At 57.9% G+C, this 20,844-nt stretch overlaps 3 protein-coding genes across 7 annotated transcripts in view; 2 read left to right on the forward strand and 1 right to left on the reverse strand.

Moving 5' to 3' along the window:
- Window positions 1-4,579: 4,579 nt before the first annotated feature.
- On the forward strand, window positions 4,580-7,531 carry LTC4S (leukotriene C4 synthase). 4 transcript variants are annotated; one of them, XM_027548464.1, is made up of 5 exons: window positions 4,580-4,740; window positions 6,634-6,716; window positions 6,824-6,894; window positions 6,993-7,074; window positions 7,305-7,531. In XM_027548464.1, the coding sequence occupies exons 1-5, from the start codon at window positions 4,683-4,685 to the stop codon at window positions 7,479-7,481; spliced, it is 471 nt and encodes a 156-aa protein (XP_027404265.1). In that variant the 5' UTR covers window positions 4,580-4,682; the 3' UTR covers window positions 7,482-7,531. The 4 variants fall into 4 exon arrangements, with proteins under 4 accessions (XP_027404265.1, XP_027404266.1, XP_027404267.1 ...); XM_027548465.1 differs by having other exon boundaries at window positions 4,587-4,763; window positions 7,305-7,525; XM_027548466.1 differs by having other exon boundaries at window positions 4,587-4,740; window positions 6,617-6,716; window positions 7,305-7,525.
- A 1,258-nt stretch (window positions 7,532-8,789) lies between these two features.
- Window positions 8,790-19,424, reverse strand: MGAT4B (alpha-1,3-mannosyl-glycoprotein 4-beta-N-acetylglucosaminyltransferase B). Of its 2 annotated transcripts, none has more exons than XM_027548455.1 (15): window positions 19,016-19,424; window positions 13,936-14,121; window positions 13,710-13,850; window positions 13,494-13,627; window positions 13,076-13,122; window positions 12,672-12,785; window positions 12,357-12,432; window positions 12,122-12,236; window positions 11,637-11,767; window positions 11,382-11,489; window positions 11,074-11,267; window positions 9,734-9,812; window positions 9,564-9,651; window positions 9,364-9,476; window positions 8,790-9,271 (listed from the first exon to the last, which is right to left on the reverse strand). In XM_027548455.1, exons 1-15 carry the CDS (start codon window positions 19,110-19,112, stop codon window positions 9,248-9,250), a joined length of 1,647 nt encoding a protein of 548 aa, XP_027404256.1. In that variant the 5' UTR covers window positions 19,113-19,424; the 3' UTR covers window positions 8,790-9,247. The 2 variants fall into 2 exon arrangements, with proteins under 2 accessions (XP_027404256.1, XP_027404255.1); XM_027548454.1 differs by having other exon boundaries at window positions 9,734-9,947.
- Window positions 19,042-20,844, forward strand: part of SQSTM1 (sequestosome 1) — a 69,619-nt gene continuing 67,816 nt past the window's right edge. The window contains exon 1 of the mRNA XM_027548456.1: window positions 19,042-19,120. The gene's annotated coding sequence lies outside the window, so the exon portion shown is untranslated. The remainder of the gene's footprint in view (window positions 19,121-20,844) is intronic.

Genomic DNA, 20,844 nt, shown 5'->3' on the forward strand with positions numbered 1-20,844 from the left:
AGATATGAGAACACCAGACCACCTTACCTGTCTCCTGTATGTGGGTCAGGAAGCAGCTGTTAGAACCCTACATGGAACAACTGACTGGTTCAAAAGTGGGAAAGGAGTGTGACACAGGTGTATATTGTTAACCTGCTTATTTAACTTCTATCCAGATTACTTTGTGCAAAATGCCAGATTGGATGAATCACAAGCTGGAATAAAGATTGTTAGGAAAAATATCAACAACTTCATATATGCAGGTGATACCACTCTAATGGCAGAAAGCAAAGAGGAACCCAAGAGCCTCTTGATGAGGGTGAAAGAGGAAAGAGAAAAAGCTTGCTTAAAGCTCAAAAAAAAAAAAAAAACAAAAACCGACCCAAAAAACTAAGATCATGGCATCTGGTCCCATAACTTGCAAATAGAAAAGGAAAAAGTAGAAGCAGTGACAGACTTTTCTTTCCTTGGACTCCAAAATCACTGCAGATGGTGACTGCAACCATGAAGTTAAAAGATGCTCGCTTCTTGGAAAAAGAGCTATGACAAACCTAGACAGCATGTTCAAAAGCAGAGACGTCACTTTGCTGACAAAGTTCTGTCTAGTCAAAGCTATGGTTTTGCCAGTAGTCATGTACAGATGTGAGTGTTGGACTATAAAGAAGGCTGAGCGCTGATGAATTGATGCTTTTGAACTGTGGTGTCGGAGAAGACTCTTGAGAGTCCCTCGGACAGCAAGGAAATCAAACCAGTCTATCCTAAAGGACTGATGCTGAAGCTCCAATACTTTGGCCACCTGATGCAAAGAGAAGAGCTGACTCACTGGAAAAGACCCTGATCCTGGGAAAGATTGAGGACAAAAGTTGAAGAGGGCAGCAGAGGATGATATGGTTAGATAGCATCACTGACTATCCAGGAGATACTGAAGGACAGGGAAGCCTGACATGCTGCAGTCCATGGGGTTGCAAAGAGTCAGAGAGGACTTAGAGACTGAACACCACCATCCCAGTCATGGTCCCAGCCCTAGGCCACCAGTGATCTGTTTTCTGTTTCCATGGATTGTCTTTTCTGGACATTTCATATAAAGAGAATTGAATATGTGTTTTGAGTCTGCCAAAATTTTGCATAACATTTTGGAGGTCTTTGTACTGTTAATATTTTAGTGGGACCCTGGGTGAAACTTGAATAAGATTTGTAACTATCTGATAGTATTGTATCAATGTTAATTTCTGAGTTTACATAATTGAATTAGAATTGTATAAGATTTTAACATTAAAGGAAGCTGGGTGATAGGAAATGTGTGCTATTTTTGCAACTTTTTTGGTAATAAAATAATTGCAAAGTAAATCTTTTTATAACTTAACCTTGGGGTCTGAGTTGTTCACTGCTTATGCTTGTCTATGGTAATGAGAGTGTGGTTTCTTTTCAACAGAATGGTTTGGCTGGCCTTTCCATTTCCAGAGATCCTTGGTGAGCTCAGTTTCCAGGATGTTCTTCAGGGAAAAGTAGGGGCTAGTACAGGGGCAATGGCACCCCACTCCAGTACTCTTGCCTGGAAAATCCCATGGACGGGGGAGCCTGGTGGGCTGCCGTCTATGGGGTCACACAGAGTTGGACACGACTGAAGCGACTTAGCCGCAGCAGCAGCAGTACAGGGGCACAGGCCTGAGTTACTGAGGCATGGCCTGCAGGGGTTTCAGTTCAGTTAAATCGCTCAGTCGTGTCTGATTCTTTGCAACCGCATGGACTGCAGCATACCAGGCTTCCCTGTCCATCACCAACTCCTGGAGCTTGCTCAATCTCATGTCCATTGAATTGGTGACGCCATCCAACCATCTCATCCTCTGTCATCTCCTTTTCCTCCTGCCTTCAATCTTTTCCAGCAACAGGGTCTTTTCTAATGAGTTGTTTCTTTGCATCAGGTGGCCAAACTCTTGAAGCTTCAGCCTCAGCATCAGTCCTTCCAACGAATATTCAGGACTGATTTCCTTTAGAATGGACTGGTTTGATCTTGCAGTCCAAGGGACTGTCAAGAGTCTTCTCCAACACCACAGTTCAAAAGCATCAATTCTTCAGCGCTCAGCTTTCTTTATGGTCCAACTCTCACATCCATATATGACTACTGGAAAAACCATAGCCTTGACTAGACGGACCTTTGTTGGCAAAGTAATGTCCCTGCTTTATATATGTTATCTAGGTTGGTCATAGCTTTTCTTCCAAGGAGCAAGTGTCTTTTCATTTCATGGCTGCAGTCACCACATGCAGTGATTATGAAGCCCAAGAAAATAGTCAGTTTCCATTGATTCCCCATCTATTTGGCATGAAGTGATGGGACTGGATGCCATGATCTTAGGGTTTCTTCAGGGGTTTAGGGAGGGGCTTTTTCACTGCCCTCAATGTTGGCACTTCCAGGGCTGGCTGCTAAGGAGGGTGAGTGGGTGGCTTCTGCATGGAAGGCCTTAGGCTCAACCTCTGTCAGCCTGAGCAAGGCCCAACCCTGAGAGACTGCGGAAGCTCAGAGAGAGGGAGGTGTGGATCAAGAGATCTGGAGAGGGTTTCAGGGGCTGAGCCCACAGCTGTTGCCTGGACATCTGCCCAGGGACTTCCTCAGAAGCTGCTGATAATTAGGCCTCAGCTTCCTGCTGCCAGCTCAGAACAGAGTCTGTCTCGGTTCAGAGGAAATGAGAGCTTGTCAGAGAAGACAGCCTGAACATGTGCAGAGACGCATGGACACACAGAGGTCCATGAACAAGCTTCAAAATAATCGTAAACACCTTGACCCATGGGATCGCAGCATGGAGACACACAGGTTCCTGTGAACACTGGCACACAGCCCACCCGTGGCGCATGTGTCCCACCCTTCAGGGAGCCTGTCTAGGGCTGGAGGAAAGATCAGAGCAGGGGTCCTAGTAGGGGCTGAACTGGTGGAGAGAGCTGGAGGACACATCCTGCATCTGCTCCCTGGTACTCCTGTCTCTGTTTCAGTCATTTCCACATCACAGAGCACCTACTAACTGCTACGGGAAGACTTGTCCAAAGCAAGCCCAGACTTGGAGACCCACCCCTGCTCCTGAGGAGCTCCCAGCAACCCCAGCTGGTGTGCAGCTGGTTCTCAGGGGACAGTGATGGACAAAGAGCATTCGCTGGGTGTTGAGCAGGTGATGAGAGGCCAAAGGGAATTCTTGGGGAGCCTAACAGGCAACAAAGCCCTCAGGCTGGAACCCAGGCTTGGGCGGCGAGGGCGGAGGTCCCCAGGTCACAGCACCATGATACACGGAGACTCTCCAGTGGGACCAGGCAAAGGGGTGCCAGGGCGTCCTGGCAGCCCACCAGCCAGTGCAGCAAAGGCGGCCCCAGAATCCAGCTGCTCGGTCCCTCCCACAGCATGGCTTGTGCTCGCTTGCCAGTCTGGACTCTGTTGCCACTGACCAAAACCCACTTCAAACCAACTTGAGCAAAAAGGAGAAGTGACCGTTTTACAAAATGGAAAAGCTGAACAGTCAGGGGGTTGTCTCAGGCAAGGTGGCCCCAGGGCTTCAGGACGTAAGCTGCCTCTCTTCTCACAGCCTACCCCTGGGTTGGCTCTGTCTTCCTCAGGATGACGAGAGGCTGGAAGTTGCCCTCAGGAATCTCGCTCCCATTCCGAGTTCCCCTCCCCAAAGTTCTGAGGAAGTTGCCAGGACTCCGGCTCACCATCTTGGGTCAGCCCTGGGCCCCACAGGCAGTTTTGGCCCACGTGTCCGTCCCGCAGGCCTGGGGGTGGGAGGCGGCTGTCCAGGGCTCAGAAGCTGAGTGTGGGCAGAGCTGAGGCTTCACGAAGAGGGATGCTGGGCAGGCAGAAATGGCAGGTGACTGTGGGTACCAGGGCCAGAGGCCCAGAGAGGACAGCTTCAGACATCCCGAGGGGGCTGACCAGGCCAGCCCAGTGGCCTTTGGGATGGCCCACGTGCATGGAGCCCAGGCAGCTGTAGAAGTGGTGGACATCAGGTTTTCTGGAAGGGAGCGAGGACTTGGCTGTGCCCGTGTGGGTTGGGTGCTTGGAGTACCTTGTAGTCGGAGTTGCATGTTATAAAACAACCCCAGCTGGGGAGTGGGAGATACAGGAGTGGGTTGATAGGGGGCCAGGGCCAGGAGTGCATGAGGGGCCCGTGACCCGTGGCCAAGAAAGAGGTGACTGGGGCAGGGTGCCTTGGAAAGCGGCACAGGGGGTGGATTTGAGAATGAATGGGACTTGGGAAATGGTGGCGATGGGTGGTTCAAGTAGGAGCGTCTCGATTCCTGAGATCCGATCCTGGACAAGAGAAGGTCTGGAGGGCCAGGTGGGATCTGCTGCTATTGTGGGGCCTTTGGGGACACTCGGGTGATCTGGCAGCTGAAGCAAGCCTAGGGTGGACAGTTTGAGTTCTGCCAGCGCAAGGCTAGGCCAAGAAGGGCCAAAAGGACTGGGAGGAGGAGGCTGGGCTGTCCCCAGGCAAACACTCTCTCCTGCCCAGGCTCCATGTGGTCCTGTTTCCGCCTGCTCAGCTGCCCAGGCTGTCCCAGGCTGTGGCCACGCCCCTTCCCACCCTCGGCCACTGAGGAGGGGCGGGGAGAGCGGGCCACTCTTCCTCTCCCTGGCCAGCCTCGGAGCAGCAGACAGGGTGATAAAGCCCCGCAGATAACCCGCTCACAGGCCAGCCTGGCCCACCAGAGCCGTCACCACCATGAAGGACGAGGTAGCTCTTCTGGCCTCTGTCACCCTCCTGGGCGTCCTGCTGCAAGGTGGGCTGGCTCCTGCTCGGGAGGTGGGTGGGCCTTGGACTCCTTCCTCCCTCCAGGCTCTGGGCAGGGTCGGGGGGGAGGGGTGCTGGAAAGGCCAGGCCTAGGTGAGGGACAGCCCAGACTCCCAGTACTCGAGCTCTGCTGGCCCCAGAGGAAGGGATGCTCCAGGGCTGAAGGCCTGGCACTTTCCCCAAGTGGGAAGGGGAGAGGCCCTGGAGGGGTGTCTGCAGGGCAAACTGTGAAACTCTGGGCAGGGACCATGGCTGAGAGGTGCCTGACCTAGGGGATGGGCAGGGAAATGGAAAAGGCTCCTGAGGGATGAGGGAGGTAGGCATGCGGGATGCCTGGCTTGGGGCTGGGGGTGGTCCCCTGAGCAGCATAAAGAGCCCTGGAGGAGGGCAGGGCTTTCAGTGAGAAAGTGGGGCATCCAGCCATGTTGGACTGAGCAGGAGGGCAGGGTGCCAGTATGAAGGGATGTTCTGGTGTTGGGTATAGAAGTGGGACAGCCATGGGCCTGAGGCAGCCCTACTCCAGATGCCCGCTGCCCTCTCCAACTGTCTCTTCTCTGGGTGTCCCAGTGGGAGGACCCCATCCCCTGGCCCTGCCTTCAAAGGCACTCTTTTTATCCTGGAAGCTGGACAGGGTTGAAACCCCCAAAGGTGCCTGCTGAGTGCTCTTTTCAGATTGGCCGTAGATGACACATTCCTGGGACAGACATGCCCTAGGACAAGACACAGCCTGAGGGAGGGGCCCTGGAGCCGCTGAGCACACAGACTGAGTTGATCTCCAGCCATACCAGTGAGCTCACCCATCAGGTGGCCCTGCATGGTGCTGGCAAGGTCACCCTTGGTATTCACAGGGCACTCAGGTTGAGCCCTACAGGAAGCCTGGCACCAAGGGCATCAGAGCCACAGAACTTGCAGGAAGATAGTTGGAGACACCCAGTACTGCAACTATGTGTGTGGTGGGCACCTGGCCTGCGACCAAGTAGAAGGGTTCCTGTGCACTCAGGCTCTCAAGAGTCAGCCCCCACTCTCTCTGTACCCATGGGTGTCGGAAGGCAGAGGGGCAGAGGCCGGTGGTTTGGAGTTGGACTAGAACAGTCCCAGCTGTTAACCACCTGGGGGCAGAGGACAGGGTATCTAGACCCCGACTGAGGCAGGGTCCAGAGAGCCTGAACAGAGAAACCGAGGCAGGACCGGACGCCACAGTTTGCAGGCACAGCAATCCAGGAGGCCCCTCCTGGTGAACTCTGTGGGTGGGGGAGCAGGGACGATGGCCACAAGGTGTGTGCTCCCTTGAATCTGGAAGGATGCAGCCAACTGTGGCTCAGTTGGTAAAGAACCTGCCTGCAAGACAGGAGACCCAGGTTCGACCCTTGGGTCGGGAAGATCCCCTGGAGAAGCAAACGGCAACCCACTCCAGTATTCTTGCCTGGAAAATCCCTTGGACAAAGGAGCTTGGTGGGCTACAGTCCATGGGGTCTCAAAGAGTCAGACAGGACTGAGCGACGAACACTTTGGCTGTCGGCCACAGTCCCTGCCTAGAGGGTGGGAATTGGGTATCTGCTTGCATTTTGCAAGTCAAACTAACTCAGGAGCAAAGTCCTTTCGAGGGCAGGTGTCCTGTGAGGTGTCATCCCTTCCTCCTACACTCACTGGGCTGGACAGGACCTCTCAGAGCCCCAGGCCCACACCCTGCCCTCCCTATTGAGTGTCATGGACACCGGAGACGAGCGGGGTCCGGTGGTCCTCTTATGTTGGGCTTTAAAGGGGAGTCTCCACGAGCAGGGCATGGAGCAGGGATCAGGGAAGATGCGCAGCCAGGCCGGGAGTCAGGATGCGGAGTCTGACTCCTGCAACACCTCCGTCCCCAGCCTACTTCTCTCTGCAGGTGATCTCGGCGCGCAGGGCCTTCCGCGTGTCGCCGCCGCTCACCACCGGCCCGCCGGAGTTCGAGCGCATCTACCGAGCCCAGTGAGCCGCGGCGGGAGGGCGCGGGGTGGGCAGCGAGGCAGCCCCCGGGCGGGCAGGCTCTGAGGAAGCAGGCCGGCGCCCTCATGCTAACCCCGCCCGCACCGCAGAGTGAACTGCAGCGAGTACTTCCCGCTGTTCCTCGCCATGCTCTGGGTGGCCGGCATCTTCTTTCACGAAGGTTTGGACACGGGCTAGGGGCGCGTGCACTGGAGCCTGGGGGTCCCCGCAGCATCGGGCTCACCTCAGCCTGCCCTGCCGTCCCCTCCCCTGCCCCAGGTGCGGCAGCACTGTGTGGTCTGGTCTACCTGTTCGCACGCCTACGCTACTTCCAGGGCTACGCGCGCTCTGCGCAGCAGAGGTGAGAAGCGGGGCGGGGCGGCTCCCCGGAGGTCCGCCGGGGCGGGGAAAGGTGGTAGATGGGCAGGACGGTGACGGCTGAGGCCGCCAGCGGAGTGCGGGCGGGACCGGGCTGCTGGTTGGAGGCGGGTCCCTTCTGGGGTCCAGTGGGCGGGCTCCCGGTGGAGACGGGCTGGTGGGGTCGGGCTGGGCTCGGCGTCCTGCCCCGCCGCCGCTGAGTCCCACTCGCAGGCTGGCCCCGCTGTACGCGAGCGCGCGCGCGCTCTGGCTTCTCGTGGCCCTGGCGGCCCTTGGCCTGCTCGCCCACTTCCTCCCGGCCGAGCTGCGCGCCGCGCTCCTTGGACAGCTCCGGAAACTGCTGCTGAGGTCCTGAGACGGAGGACCCCTGGACGACGGATCTGCAGTTGAGCCGGAGCCTCCTCCAGTTTCTCATTAAAGCGTCCATGACAGGACCCCGAGTCTCTCGGTCGAAATGTGTCGCGCAATGCGGGTTGTAGAGCGTGCAGGGGCCTAACTTCAGCCCGTAGCAGATGAGTGGGCTGCCTGGCGGAAGCGGGGCTGCGAAAGGAACGAGGCCGCCCCTCTCCACCGCCCTCCCCTTCCCCTCGCCCCGCCCCGGGGGAGCTCAGTCAGGTCCTGGGTCCTGTCCAGTTCCCAGACCCCCGAGGCACACGCTCGGGGCGCAGGCGCCCCTTCCCGCCGATGCTCACCCAGGGCTTCTCACTGCGGTCAGTGCTTTCCTCGCCTGTCCCTCTCCTATGAATCCTGCCTCTCCGCTGACCCTCAGCCGCCCTATTCCGTGTACCCTGGCCTTCACAGCCAACACAAGGGACTTTTTGGGATCGGTACTGGGTTACCAGCATCTAGATGCCTAGGTGCCACAGTGGTAAAGAATTCACTTGCTGATGCAGGAGACACAGTAAACATGGGTTCCATCCCTGGGTAGGGAAGATTCCCTGGAGGAGGAAATGGCAATCCACTCCACTATTCTTGCCTTGAAAATTCCATGGACAGAGGAGCGTGGTGGGATGGGGTCACCAGAGTCGGGCGCGACTGAGCACAAGTGTTCCGGGCAACCTGCTGCAGCCGGTAGAGCTGGGAAAGACGATGAATGTAACCAATTTGGTTGATTGGCGTGCTCCAATATTCTTGCCTGGAGAATCCCAAGGACAGAGGAGCCTGGTGGGCCACAGTTTAAGGGTTTGCAAAAACTCGGACAGGACTGAAGCAGCTTAGCACGCACGCACAGGCGCTCTCCGATGAACGTTTGGGAGTCTTGGGGCCCAGATCTCGAAGGAATGCCCACCAGGAATAGTCCCTAAAGAGGTGGCTTTTAACGAGAATGGAGAGGAGAGGAACCAGGTAACAGCAAAGGCCCTGAGCTGGCTGAGAGACCCTAAGATGGGTCAGAGACCAGGGACTGGAGCAGGGCCTTGGAAACGGGGGTCAAAGCAGGGCGAGACCCACGAATGCGTGGGGAGAGGAGACAGGGGTGTGCCTTTGTTTGAGAGGCGGGTGCAGGCACTTCCATAGCTATGATGGGTGCTAGGGGGAGGGCTCTGAGGAAGGTCATTTTGGAAGTTGGCGGGGGGTCGACCCAGATTCCACACTAGCTCCATCAGTTACCTAGTTACCAAGCCGCCACTCCCAGGAAATGGAGGCTAGGTCGTGCTGGGCCATGCTGCAAGGCAGGGGCGCCTGATGATACAGCCAGAGTAGAGGCGAACACGTCATTAACCCTTTATTACAAGGAACGCTCTTATAGAAGTATATGTGGACTTAACGTGAAAAAATCAAATGTATCCAAGAATAAAAAACACAGCACATAAAGTAGTATATGCATTCCAGTGTTCGCGCCAGAGACAGTGGGTGTCCAGGAAAAAGCTCTTCTAAAACGGCCTGGCTCAAGGGGGCCAGGAGGGAGCGGCTCCGGGTGGCGCGCCGGCCTCAGGCACAGTGTAGGCGCCGCCTGCCTCTTCCCCGCGGCCGGCGGGCGGGGCAGCACCAGTTCCTGGGGCCTCCGGGCCAGCGGCCACCCCAGGCCTGCGGAGCGCGGTCCCAGGCACAACCCAGCAGACTGGGGCAGCCATGCCTGGCCCTCCGGGGGCAGCGGCCACATCTCAGGTCTCCCGGGCTTCAGGACCAGCTGAAATGCACCTTCGTTAAGTCTCAGCTTAGTCAGCCTTTTTCAGGAAAATCTGGAAGAACCAGGCTCAGTGTCAGCTGGGGTTTCAGGGAGCGCTGGGGTTTAGCTGCTGGGTACAGCTCCCCATCCCCTGCCCCATGTCACCTCGCTCAGAATGACCCACACAGGTGAGTCTGTCTGGATGGAGAGGCGCAGTGCTTCCAGGGGGCCGAAAGCAGGGTCCACTTCACCCTGTGCCACGCCCTTGTAGAAGGAGCCTGGGGGAGCGCAGCAGTGAGAGGTGGCCCCAAGAGCCCTGCTCATCGAGCCTCGCCCCCACCTCCGCTCCGTAGCCCCTCACTCACCTATCTGGAGGTAGCCATCAGGGCTCCGAGGGTACTGCAGAGTGACCGAATGGCCCTCCTGCAGGGCCTCCTTGTCTGACTGGGGGTTCTGGGGGCAAAATCAAGGGGCTGAAGCCAGTGGCTGTGGGAGGGGCAGGCCTCAGTGCACACCCACCCCCCACCACACTCACATCAAAGGGCAACACCTCCACAGACGTGTTGAACAGCTTGTCCTCTGGGTGCTCGATGTTGCCACTACGGAAGAAGAACCTGCGGCCAGACAGGCCTGTGAGCTGCTGCAGGGGTGGGGCACTGCCTAGGCATGACACCCAGCAGAGAAAAGGCCAGGCCTGGGCCAGGACGGCAGTCGGTGGTGAGAGGGGAACAGGAAGGAAGGCCAGGGTTCTCCAAATGGAGGAAACAGGCAAGTGTTAGACATTTTTTTCCTTCTCTATACAAAATTAAAAGGAGGTAAAATTCTGTGTTGCCATGACACCACCTGGTTCCACCCAAACCTAACTTTTCTCAAACCTTGAGCTAATCAATGTTTTTCTTATGGAAGTGGTTTTCTTAAGCCATGTTAATGAACTATGTATTTACCCTAGACTGTGTCTTTCTTCAAGTTGATTCTGCTTAAGACTCAGACCAGTAGGGGCTCAACAAACCGGAATATTTTACTCATACATTGTTCTCCTAATCTATGTTAATGAAGCTACGTATTTACTCGGAAACCTGCCTTTCTTCATGATTCATGTCAATCGTTTTATGGCCAGGGATGACTCACCTGATGCCAATGTTATCTCAAAATGCATGTTGTGGGTGAGGGGCCTGGTGCCACTCTGAGTTTTGAGACATCTCCTTTCTCTTAGCAACCTGCTGATAGGTATATAACATACTGCTAAAAGCTAGCAGGGGGGCAACTCTTTCTGCCCTCTTCTGTCAGAAGCTTTATCTCTTTTATACTTTAATAAAACTTTATCACACAAAAGCTCTGAGCGATCAAGCCTTATCTCTGGCCCCAGATTGAATTCCTCTCCTTTGGAGGCCAAGAATGCCGGAGTCTTTCACGGCTCAGCAACAGCCTTTCAGTGGGCCCTGTGGTACTGGGCCAAGTTGGGCACCACCCAAAGCAGTTGTTGGACTGTACAAGGCAACTTACTCATAAGGCCGATGGTGACGGGCAATGTCACCAAGCTCCTGCGGGCGATGCTGGACTTGCCTTTATGAAGTAGCTACTGTTCCTTTTTGTTTTGTCCTCACCACATGCAGCTTATGGATCTTATTTCGCCAACCAGGGCCTGAACCCGGTTCCACAGCAGTGAAAGCCTGAGTCTTTCCACTGGACCACCAGGGAATTCTGTCGCTACTGTTCTGAGCTACACTTTTCAGATAAGAAAACCTAACAACATTAAATAATCTGCTGGGGGGTCACAGAGGGGAATCTGTAGGGTCAGAAAGTTGCGGTGAGGCTTGAACCGCGGTAGCCACCCTCCCCCTCCCCCAAAGTGGGTCTGTGGGCGCTGGCACTGACCGCTCCAGTCGCAGCGGCTGGAAGAAGCGGAAGCGGATGAAGTCCCCTGCAGAGGGCGTGAAGGCCCAGAAGAAATCCTCGTGCAGGTAGGCCTTCTCCAGGGTGAAGTGCTGGTACGTCTTGAGGCTCGTGCTCACCTCTGCTGGTGGGTTCACGTGCTCCATCCGCAGCGCATGCTTCCCAAAGTCCTTGTCCTGGTGGCGGAGGGATACAGGTGCTCGGTGGGCCCTGGGCTGCCCGCCGCCTCCTTGCCTGAGCTCGGCCCAGGCTCTGCTGTGCTCGACCCGCCCCAGGGCGGCACCGCCCACCTTCAGTTTCTGAATCTTGCCCGCCAGTGAGGAGTGAGTGCCCACGTGCTGGAAGAGGGAAGGCTTGAAGCGGATCCGCAGGTTGGCCTTCTGCCGGTCGCAGTGCTTCTGTGGAGGGAGGGTGACACATGGGCTGAAGACAAACTCCTCCAGCCAGCAACAGTCTCCTCCTGTCGGGCGCACGATCACCAAACAGTCCCTGAAGGAGGCTGCTGGCTCCACCGCCCCGCCCGCCTCTGTGCAGGCCCTGCTCACCGCATCCTTCTCAGGGTTGCAGACCTTCACCCAAAGAATGTGGTCCAGGAGCCAGTCAATGGGCTTGTCCCGGTAGAACATAAGGATGAACTCCACAATGACGCTCAGGTCCAGCGACTTGAACATCTTCCCTGAGGGTAGGAGTAGGGGGAAAAGGGTGCTGAGAAGGCAGCTCTGCCCTGACCTACTTCCTCTTAATCCCTGTGGGGGACTCTGGGGAGGGTCCCACAGCAAAACCTCTGGCTGGCTGCAGGCAGGTGTGGGTAAGAAGAGGGCGGATGGGCTGGTGAGCCCAAACATCTTGATGCAGAGGGGCAGGCAGGAATAGGCCAGGAGGGGCTACAGCGGGCACTCTAGGAAAAGACTCAGAGCCTGACCTGGGCTTGGGAACAGGGCAGGGGGCTGAGAGCTGATGACAGAGATAGAAGTGGGCTGGAGAGAGATATTCTGGTCAGGCCAGTTGGGCAGGGAGGGGGCTGGCACACCAATGAAACCCAGCTGGGAGAACTCCAGGATCATCCAGTCTTCCGAGGGCTGCTGGAGTGCAAAGTTCTTCATGGTGCTCAGGTAGTTGGGCTTGGCTATGATGTCGTCTTCCAGCTGCACAGTGGTGGGAAGGTAGAAGGGGGCCAGGACTCAGGATGGGCACAGGGAGGGCAGGGCTCACCACCCAGGCCCGGGCAGGGGGAAAGGGGGCCAGAGCAGGGAATCAGTGCTCACCTGCACGTAGTAGATGCCTTTGGACTGTGCATACATCATGAGGAAGCAGTAATCAAGGTTCTGTTTGGTCCTCCACCTGCGGACCAGGGGAAGGGGCCTCAAGAGCTCAGACCCCTCCACCTCCAGTGTGGCCACCACAGAGGCCACTGAGTGGGTAGCAGGCACCCCCCCCCCCCCCCCCCATGCAGCGGTCCTCCAATGGAACGATGGAGGCAGTGCAGAAAAGGACTCGGGACTCAAGACACCCACAGGCTAGGTTCCTTAGCACAGGGGGGCAGGTGGCTGGGGGCACAGGGAGAGGGATAGGACTAGTACCTGACTCTCTCCTTGGGGTCCCCAAAGGACTCTCGGAGGCGGGAGAAGTCAGGGTAGAAGTGGGGGGAAGGGGAGATGACTTCCAGGAGCCCAGAATGGATCTCCGTAGGGAACCTGGGGACAGGAAGGCCCAGTGAGTTTGCAGACTCCAGGGACCAGAGCAGGGGCAGAGCTGAGCTAGCTAGACCCCGTCCTTTACCTAAAGCCCACCAGGCAGACATCCCCCGATATCACACCCATCCTGCTGACACACAGAGGCTTCAGAGGGGTTGGGTCATCTCTACATACCCACCCCCACAGCCAAGAAGGGAAGCACCCTTTCCCACAGATGGAAGGCTCCTGCCTGCCCAGCACCTCACAAAGAATCCTCCCTTCACCAGCCTTGCTGGGCTGCCAGTACTCACAAGGCCTTGATATTCTCTGTCACCAGCGAGGTATACTGTGGGTCAGTCTGTGGGAAGACCAAGTGCCCTCCCTGAGTCAGGCTGTCACCCCAAATGGCCTGGAAGAAAAGGCTGGGGGAAGGACAAAGCTCTTTCTCCCACCATCCTAAAGGCTAAGTAAGGCTGGGCCTAGGGGCCATAGGTGCCTCAGAGAAAGCCCTTCTCGATACGTGGGGCCAAGGGGTGGGGCGGACTAGGTAACTTCACATCCCCAGGAGGAGAACGTAAACTGTCTCTTTCAATTTTTTACCTTGGCAAGTTTGTGAATGAAACCAACTGAACTTTGAGTCTCCTCCTCTGAAACCCTGCAGTTTTCCTCTCCCCGCTCCTTTAGGCCGCGCCCTGCACTGAGCGCCCGGGCCTGGCCCCGCCCACTCGCCTCTGCAATCAGCACCACGATGACGGAGTCCTCCTTCTCCTGCGGGCTCAGCTCCGAGATGAGTGAGTGCAGCGTGTCAGTCAGGTAGGAGTGCACCTCGCGCCGCACGCTGGGGATGCCCATCACCACCGACACTGTGGGGACGCGGAGGGTCAGCCCCGGGCACACGTGGGGATCGCCCCGCCGCCCGCCTCTCGCCTCTCCCAGGCCCCCTACCTCCGGTGCGGCCCTGGCCCACGCGCACGGCCGGCTGCAGGCTGCTTTCCTTGGCCAGCAGGTGTGGCAGGTGGTGGAAGACAGTGGGCAGGTGCAGCACGTGCTTGTGCGAGACGTTCCACGGCTTCAGGCGCGGATCCTCTGGGTGGGTCGGGAAGGGGCACGTCAGACAAAGAGCTTAACCACCAGCTTCACGCCCCCACTGCGTCCCGCTCCCGCGCCTCACCAGGTAGGCGGCCCCAGGTGCGATTGCTGTCTCCATCTCGCAGCGCCTGTCTCTCGGACATGGCCCTCTTGATCTCATCCAGCACCAGGTTGAGCTCCTTGGAGCGCTTGAGGCTCTCCTGCTCTGCTGCATGCAAGCGGTCACGCAGGGCCAGGAACTCCCGCTGGTAGACGTCCACCACATCACCTTGAGTGGTGTGCACGCTGTCACCAGGGGGCAGCCTAGAGCTGCCCCGCTGCCCCCCGAGGGTGTCAGCACACACATCTGTTCACATCTGTTCTCATGCCTGCTACATGTGAGTCCCATGGGCTTACATAAAAGTCACTCTGCAGTCACAGTGACACTCACACCTGCAGAAGAAAAGCCTCCACAGGGGGAATTAGTCCTCTCTAGTGCAGGCTGCAGAATCACTTCCAGGCCCAGGTGGGACAAACTAAGCTGGAGGTGGAAAAGCCTAGGACTGAATTCTCTCCTCCCAGTAGCTCTCACAGCCCCTTCCTGCTTCTCCTTGCAGCATCTCCTCCTTCCAGGAGGCAGGACATCCAAGGACCCATCCAAGACCCGCCTTCCTCCAGCAGTTCTTATGTTGAGGCCAGCCTTCCCCTGTTCCTTCTTTCAGCCTCTGCACTTCGCTTCCCACCCTACTTCACAGAGATCACAGGCAGCCCCATCCCCAAGGCTCCTAGGGGACAGAAAACCTCCCTGAACATCCCCTCCTATCCACCAAGTAGCACGGAGCCCCGGATACGCATTCACCACTGTCCCCATGGCGGTCATTCTACACTAGACACCAGCTCTGGATTCATAATCGCACATAGTGGGGGGGTGGGGAGACCACTGCAGTTACAGCTCCCAGTGCTCAGAGGAACAAAAGAAGTTGAAAAACGAGTCACAGGTCCCTCAGCAAGGCAACAGCAGAGAGGGAACACAAGCTCTGAATGCCCTGAGGCCTGCTTCTCTGAAGAGCTGTCCCAGGCCTGAACCATGCCACCCAGAGGGACCTGGATCAGAACCTCCAGCGGGGTCCCATCTGCAGGCTCCGAGGTGGACATGGGCCTGAAGCAGCACAGAGGTGGGGCTGCCTGACAGTGGACAGGGAGCCCTAGGGTGTCAAGTACCTGGCTCCACTGGCCTGGCAGGGCCGAACCATCAAGCACGAGACAAAAACAACAGTGCTATCTGCTGCTGCTGCTGAGGCAGCTAGGTCCTGCCAGGCTGTTCACTCTCAAGGCCCTTCGAATCTGGCTTTTGCCCTCCTTTTTTGCTATCACACACACTGCCTTTTCCTCGTCTGACGTCTATGCTCTCACACATGCTTGTTTCATCTGCCTGGGATTCCCTTTTCTCTTCTGGGCCTAATGAAAGCCCGTGGAGCCTTCAAGGCCTCAGTGCAAAACTCTCCAAGTCTCGGAAACCTTCCAGATTTCTCCCCTCTCATCCTCAGGCAGCTCTTATATTCCTTGATCCCTCAGGGGGATCACAACCCCCAGAATGCCCTGGGATGGTGTCACTTCGCCACAACCAGATACTCCAAAGGTCATGACCAAGGCAAAATTCGGTCATCCCAGGACACCCCCTTCTGTAGCTAGGGCAGAGGCCTAAGTGCTAAGTTCTGGAAAAAGAGAAAGGAGCAGCTCCTAGGAAGGACAGAGAGGCCTGAGCGGGGAGGGGGAGAGGGGGAGAGCAGGGGAGCCAAGCAGGTCCTTGATAAGGCACTCCAAAGTCAGAAGCTTGCCCCAGTCTCCTTCCCCACACGCTGCCCCTGGGGCCAAAGGCCAGGCCACTTCAAGCTTCTGTGCTCAGAACAGCCCCACTAGGGAGGGAGTTAGGAGTCAGGTTACCAGATCTTTGAGGCTCTGCTCTGGGTTCTGAGGCCAGGTTACCCCAGAAACCTGACCCTTTAAACAGGGAGCTGGCCACCCCCATCACTCCCCTGACCAGCGGCCAACAGGAAGTTTAACTGGGGAGTGCTGAGGCCCAGTAGGATGTGGTTCAGAGCTGCCCAAGCAGGTAGGTGGCCTCCCTCCTGCAGTCTCCACCTACCTACCTATTGTCCCTGATGCCCACCCCAATGATACTGGCTATACCCAAGGAAGCCCCCTGCAGCGGGGCCCTCTGTGAGGTGGAGGGAGTGTAAGGAGGCCTCACTCTCTCTGCCTGCTGCTCCTGCTCCCCCACGCATGGCCTTCTCTGATTTTTAAGCAGGCTGAGCTCTGTCCAACCTTAGCCTGTCCTAGGTGGACCCAGAGGTGGGCTCTGCTGACCTGAATCACCCTGACCACTGAGGCCTGGGCATAGCCTGCTCCCTACCCTGGTCCTCTTGCCAGAAGCTTTCCTCTTTCCAAGTCCTGGGGGCAGCTGTGGTCACACTACTGGAGGCTTTCCTGCGCCTCCCTCTACCAGAAGGCAAAATAATCAAGATATCTGAGGCCCACAGACCACAAGCTTCCCTTTGGGTCCCTCTTCATTAAAGAAATAGATTTCAAGGTTGAAGCAGGGGCACAGACCTTGTGCCCTGTACTGAGGGATGGAAAAATAGGCTCAGAGAAGCACAGACAGGTGCCGGGCCCAGTGAAGGTCTGCTCTTAACCTGCAGTGGGGCAGAAGCATGGAGAAGGGGGCAGGTGGCCACCTCCTCTCCAGGATTTGCTTCCACTCTCCCAGGGGTCAAGACGGGCATCCATCATTGCTGAAGTCTAAGAGAGAGGACAGCCTAGACACGGGGAGGGCTGTGTGGCTCAGGCTAACCCCCTGGAGAGTCTGCTGTCTTCCCTGGGGACCTTTCGCAGGCTATAACCGGAGCATTAGTGGAGCTGATGCACAAATTCTGTCAAGGCTGGATGTGAAAGTGAGCCTGGAACCTGCATCCAGGGTCTTGCCAAGGCCTGTGTGTCCTTCCTGGCCCTTGGCTTCCAGGATGCCACCTGCTCCTACTTTCCTTTCTCTCTGGCTCCCTGCCCACCTCTTCCCTTCCCTACAGATCTGGGTTCCTCTGCTTTTCCTCTAAGCATCCCTGCTGGGGCCAGCCTTCTCCTGAGTTCTGTATTCACTACAAACTGGAAGCCAAGGTCCAGTCTGGTCTCAGACTTAGTCTGGCTTCCCTACAGGCTTAATACAGTCATCTGAATGTAAAAATGAGAAAGGTTCATGTAAGAGCCCAGACTCAGGCTTCCCTTCAGGCCTTCAAAGACCAGATCCTACTGGGCCCCCCAAAAGAGTAGCAGCCCTCAGTAGGGAAGGCCCAGGTGACCCTCTTGTCACATGTCACAGGCTTCTGGGCTTTCAGGCCCCAGGGACAAGGACACTGCATCTGAACCCCACTTCTTTGACCAGGCTCCTGGATGCTTCCCTTAGGGAGCTGCTACTGCTGCTGCTAAGAAGCTTCAGTTGTGTCGGACTCTTTGCAACACCATGGGCTGTAGTCTGCCAGGCTCCTCTGTCCATGGGATTCTCCAGGCAAGAATACTGGAGTGGATTGCCATGCCAAGAGATCTTCCCGACCCAGGGATCGAACCTGCATCTCTTAAGTCTCCTGCATTGGCAGGCAGGTTCTTTACCACTAGGGCCACCTGGGAAGCCCCTAGAGAGAGTAGGCCTAAATGAAGCCATGGGTATCTCCCTCACTCCCATGCTCCTGGACACTGTGGCTAGTCAGACTCACAGTCTGGAGTCCTGGCACAGGTGGGGGTCTGACATTGCAATTCCTGACATCCAGCTGAGAGCATGCGGCTGCTGCAAGAGGCACCTAGGAAATGTGGCTTCGCCCAGGGCAGGGTGCAAGGGCTCATTACTTCACTCACAACTGAACAAATGTGCCCCAGCCCATGAGGTACGGCCCCACCTTGGCCTCCAAGCCAGTCTGCCTACGTGGCCACTCTGCTGAGGGTCCAAAGTGTCCTCCCCTAGGTGACACACCTCACCTACACAGAACTCTGCCCCAGCCATGCCCTTCCCTGGGTCGAACACTCCACATACAGAGACCTACAGAGAACTCTGCTCCAGCCGTGGCCTCCATGTACCAAGTCCTAGGGTTCTCCTTCCAGGCCTTCTGGTGCCCCAAGGACAGCCCAAGCCTCCACCCAAACAGGGCTGGGCTGAGCTGGGCGGGCAGGAGCCAGGTGGGGACACGGGGACGTCGAGGGTCAGAAAAGCTCCTCCTGAGGCCTCCGCTGGGGACAGGGAAGCAGGAGGTGGGGGCGAGGCTGAGGTCAGCAGCCTCAGCCCGAGCCTGCCTAGGCCTCCTGCAGGGAAAGCTAAAGGCAGGAAGGAAGCAGCTTTTCCTGCTGCCTCTGGTGCTGCAAGCTGGGTCGACAGAGGCCTGCGAGGGCCTCCTCAGCTTTGTGCCCTCAGCAAACGCTCCACTCAGCCCCATCCATCCCAACCAACATGGAGCCAGTGCTGCGGTCTGCCCCCTCAGCCCGAAGTGTGCTAGTAGACTCGGGGGTCCTCGGCGGTGGACTGGCTAGCTGGAGCAAACTTCACGTGAGGCCACATAAAGCAAGTTAACCGGTAGCCAGGTGGGCTGCTCCTGAGGCCCCCAAGGCACCCCGCAGGCCAGCAGCCTGAGGAAGGCTTCCGCAGCGCCCGCTTCCCCGTGGAGGAGTTCTGGGGCCAGAGGCTCCGGAGGAGCCGGGGCGGAGCGGTGGTGGGAAGTGACAGTGCCGCCTGCGCGGCCGGTTGCCACTTCACGCGGCTCTCCGGAACGGGGCATCCATGTGCCCGGAGCCGGCGAAGCCGCCTCTGCCCCTGCGTCTCCCTCCCCTCTCTGAGAACTCTGAGGTCCCCCGCTCGCCAGAGGGGGCGACCCGCCCCAGCGCGGGCAAAACTCGCGGAGGCCAGTCCCGAGCGCCCGCCCGGCCCCCGCCTCGAGGCCCAGCCCCGGGCCGCGGAGAATTTCGTTTCTCCGGCAGCAAACAAGTGGGGGCGCGCAGGGAGGGGCGTCCCCCCGCGCCGGCCGGCGGGGAGGGGGCGCCGGCGCCGGCTTCCGGCCGCCTTCCGCGGCGGGCGCCCGAGCCCCGCTGCCTAGGCCGGCGCCCGGGGCGGGAGGGGAGCGGGGCAGCGCCGGCGGGGAGGGGCTCACCTTTCTGGCCGCTGAGCGCCGCGTACCAGGAGAGCGAGAAGAAGGCGCACAGGCAGAAGAGCAGCAGCGTCAGGAAGGCGCCATTGCGGAGCCTCATCTCCTCAGGTACGCGGTGGGCGCCGGCGGGGCCGAGGCCGCATGGCCCGGGGGGCCGGGGCCGGAGCGCCGGGACCGGGAGGCTGCAGGGGCCCCGGCCCCGGGGCGGGGAGGGGCTGCGAGCCCGGGGCCGGGCGGAGGTGCGGGCCGGCCTGCCGGGCTGCGGACCGGGCCGGGCGCCGCACCGCCGGCTCCTCCAGGCTGTGGGAAACGGACGGCCTAGGCTCGGCGCTCGGGCCGGGCCGGGCCGGGCTGGGTTAGGCTGGGCGGCGAGAGCCGCGGCCCGGCCTGGATCCCGGGCCGCCGCGGAGTTGACTGCGAAGGGCGGGGCGGCCGGGACTTAAAGGGGCCGCATCACCCGCTGCCGACACCGGTACGCGAGGGGCGGGGTGGGGGACGAACGCCCGGGATCGCGCCGGTCCGCTTCGCGGCCGCGGCCCCGGCCCCGCGTGCGGGCTTAGACGTCCTGGACTTCGCGGGGTGCGGGTGGCTGGCCCTGGGCTCTGCGCTCAGGTAGGTCGAAGCAGGGACCTGCCAGACTGTGCGGTCCGCTGTGGTGGCGGCGTGCGTCAGTCCCCAACCCCTTCTCAATAACGTTTTCCTTATGAACTTCTCCAACCCATATTTGGACCTCAGTCGGGTTAACTGACGACCCTCAGGCCCCTGTCCCAGGTCTGAGGGGTTTAGGCAGAAGTGAGACAGGCCGGGATCTGGAGCCCTTAGCTGCGGTGCTTGCACCTGCACAAAGGTCTTATCCAGCAACAGAATACAAAGACGCTGCTGCTGCTGCTAAGTAACTTCAGTCGTGTCCGACTCTGTGCGACCCCATAGACGGCAGCCCACTAGGCTCCTCTGTCCCTGGGAATCTCCAGGCAAGTTACTGGAGTGGGTTGCCATTTCCTTCTCCAATGCATAAAAGTGAAAAGTGAAAGTGAAGTCGCTCAGTCGTGCCCGACTCTTAGCGACCCCATGGACTGCAGCCTACCAGGCTCCTCCGTCCATGGGATTTTTCCAGACAAGAGTACTGGAGTGGGGTGCCATTGCCTTCTCTGACAAAGACGCTACAAGGGACTAAAAGTTACTGTGTGAGTGGGCAGTGGGGGAAAATTATGAACAAGATATAGAAAGACCCAAAACCACAACTGCCACTTCTGAAGAGCCACGAGCAGAAACAGAGTACTGTGCATGCCCCTTGCACTTGGCCTGAAGCATGGGCAAACGGTCTAAGCCACCCTTCCTGACTAACCCCTAGACACACCCCTACCTTCACCCCATGTAAGGAACCAGGTTGCCCGCCCCCCCCAACCCTCAGGAGCCAGCAAGGGACCCGGTTACTCTCCCTCACTGCTGCGGCAGCAAGGACCCCAATAAAGCCTTACCTGAATTTCTTGTCTCCCCTCTAGTCAATTTCTGTTGATTAAGGAAGGCCAAGAACCCAGATCAGTAGCAGATTTTTGGCACCCAACTTGGGACAGTTGTCCGCTTCCCAGGAGAAGATCTGGGCACCTGAGGGATCACCATTGGTGACAAGTGATCACCTGAACCTCACTTCGTCCCACCTGGGGGCCTCATTCAGGCAAAGCTTAACCCTTCCTCTTTGTCTCTTTCACCTTGTTATCTCTCTACTTCTTTCTCCTGTTCTACTTCTCTGTTGTATCCTTCTGGGAGAGTGGACCTCCTGCAGCTAACCACTGCTCTCAGCCTGTGGCTGGCAACAGCTCACCTTGACAGGT

The sequence above is a fragment of the Bos indicus x Bos taurus genome, chromosome 7 (assembly GCF_003369695.1).
Source record: "Bos indicus x Bos taurus breed Angus x Brahman F1 hybrid chromosome 7, Bos_hybrid_MaternalHap_v2.0, whole genome shotgun sequence".
NCBI classification, from domain to species: Eukaryota; Metazoa; Chordata; class Mammalia; order Artiodactyla; family Bovidae; genus Bos; species Bos indicus x Bos taurus.

What these genes read in the sequence shown, in the direction of transcription:
- MGAT4B (XM_027548454.1), bottom strand. Translation starts at nt 19,112, where the DNA reads ATGAGGCTCCGCAATGGCGCCTTCCTGACGCTGCTGCTCTTCTGCCTG. An exon ending in CACCTGGGGCCGCCTACCTG is followed by an intron (nt 13,851 to 13,935) that starts GTGAGGCGCGGG and finishes CGACCCACCCAG; the next exon opens with AGGATCCGCGCCTGAAGCCG. An exon ending in TGATGGCTACCTCCAGATAG is followed by an intron (nt 9,477 to 9,563) that starts GTGAGTGAGGGG and finishes GCGCTCCCCCAG; the next exon opens with GCTCCTTCTACAAGGGCGTG.
- LTC4S (XM_027548464.1), top strand. Translation starts at nt 4,683, where the DNA reads ATGAAGGACGAGGTAGCTCTTCTGGCCTCTGTCACCCTCCTGGGCGTC. An exon ending in CGGCATCTTCTTTCACGAAG is followed by an intron (nt 6,895 to 6,992) that starts GTTTGGACACGG and finishes CCCCTGCCCCAG; the next exon opens with GTGCGGCAGCACTGTGTGGT. An exon ending in GCGCGCTCTGCGCAGCAGAG is followed by an intron (nt 7,075 to 7,304) that starts GTGAGAAGCGGG and finishes TCCCACTCGCAG; the next exon opens with GCTGGCCCCGCTGTACGCGA.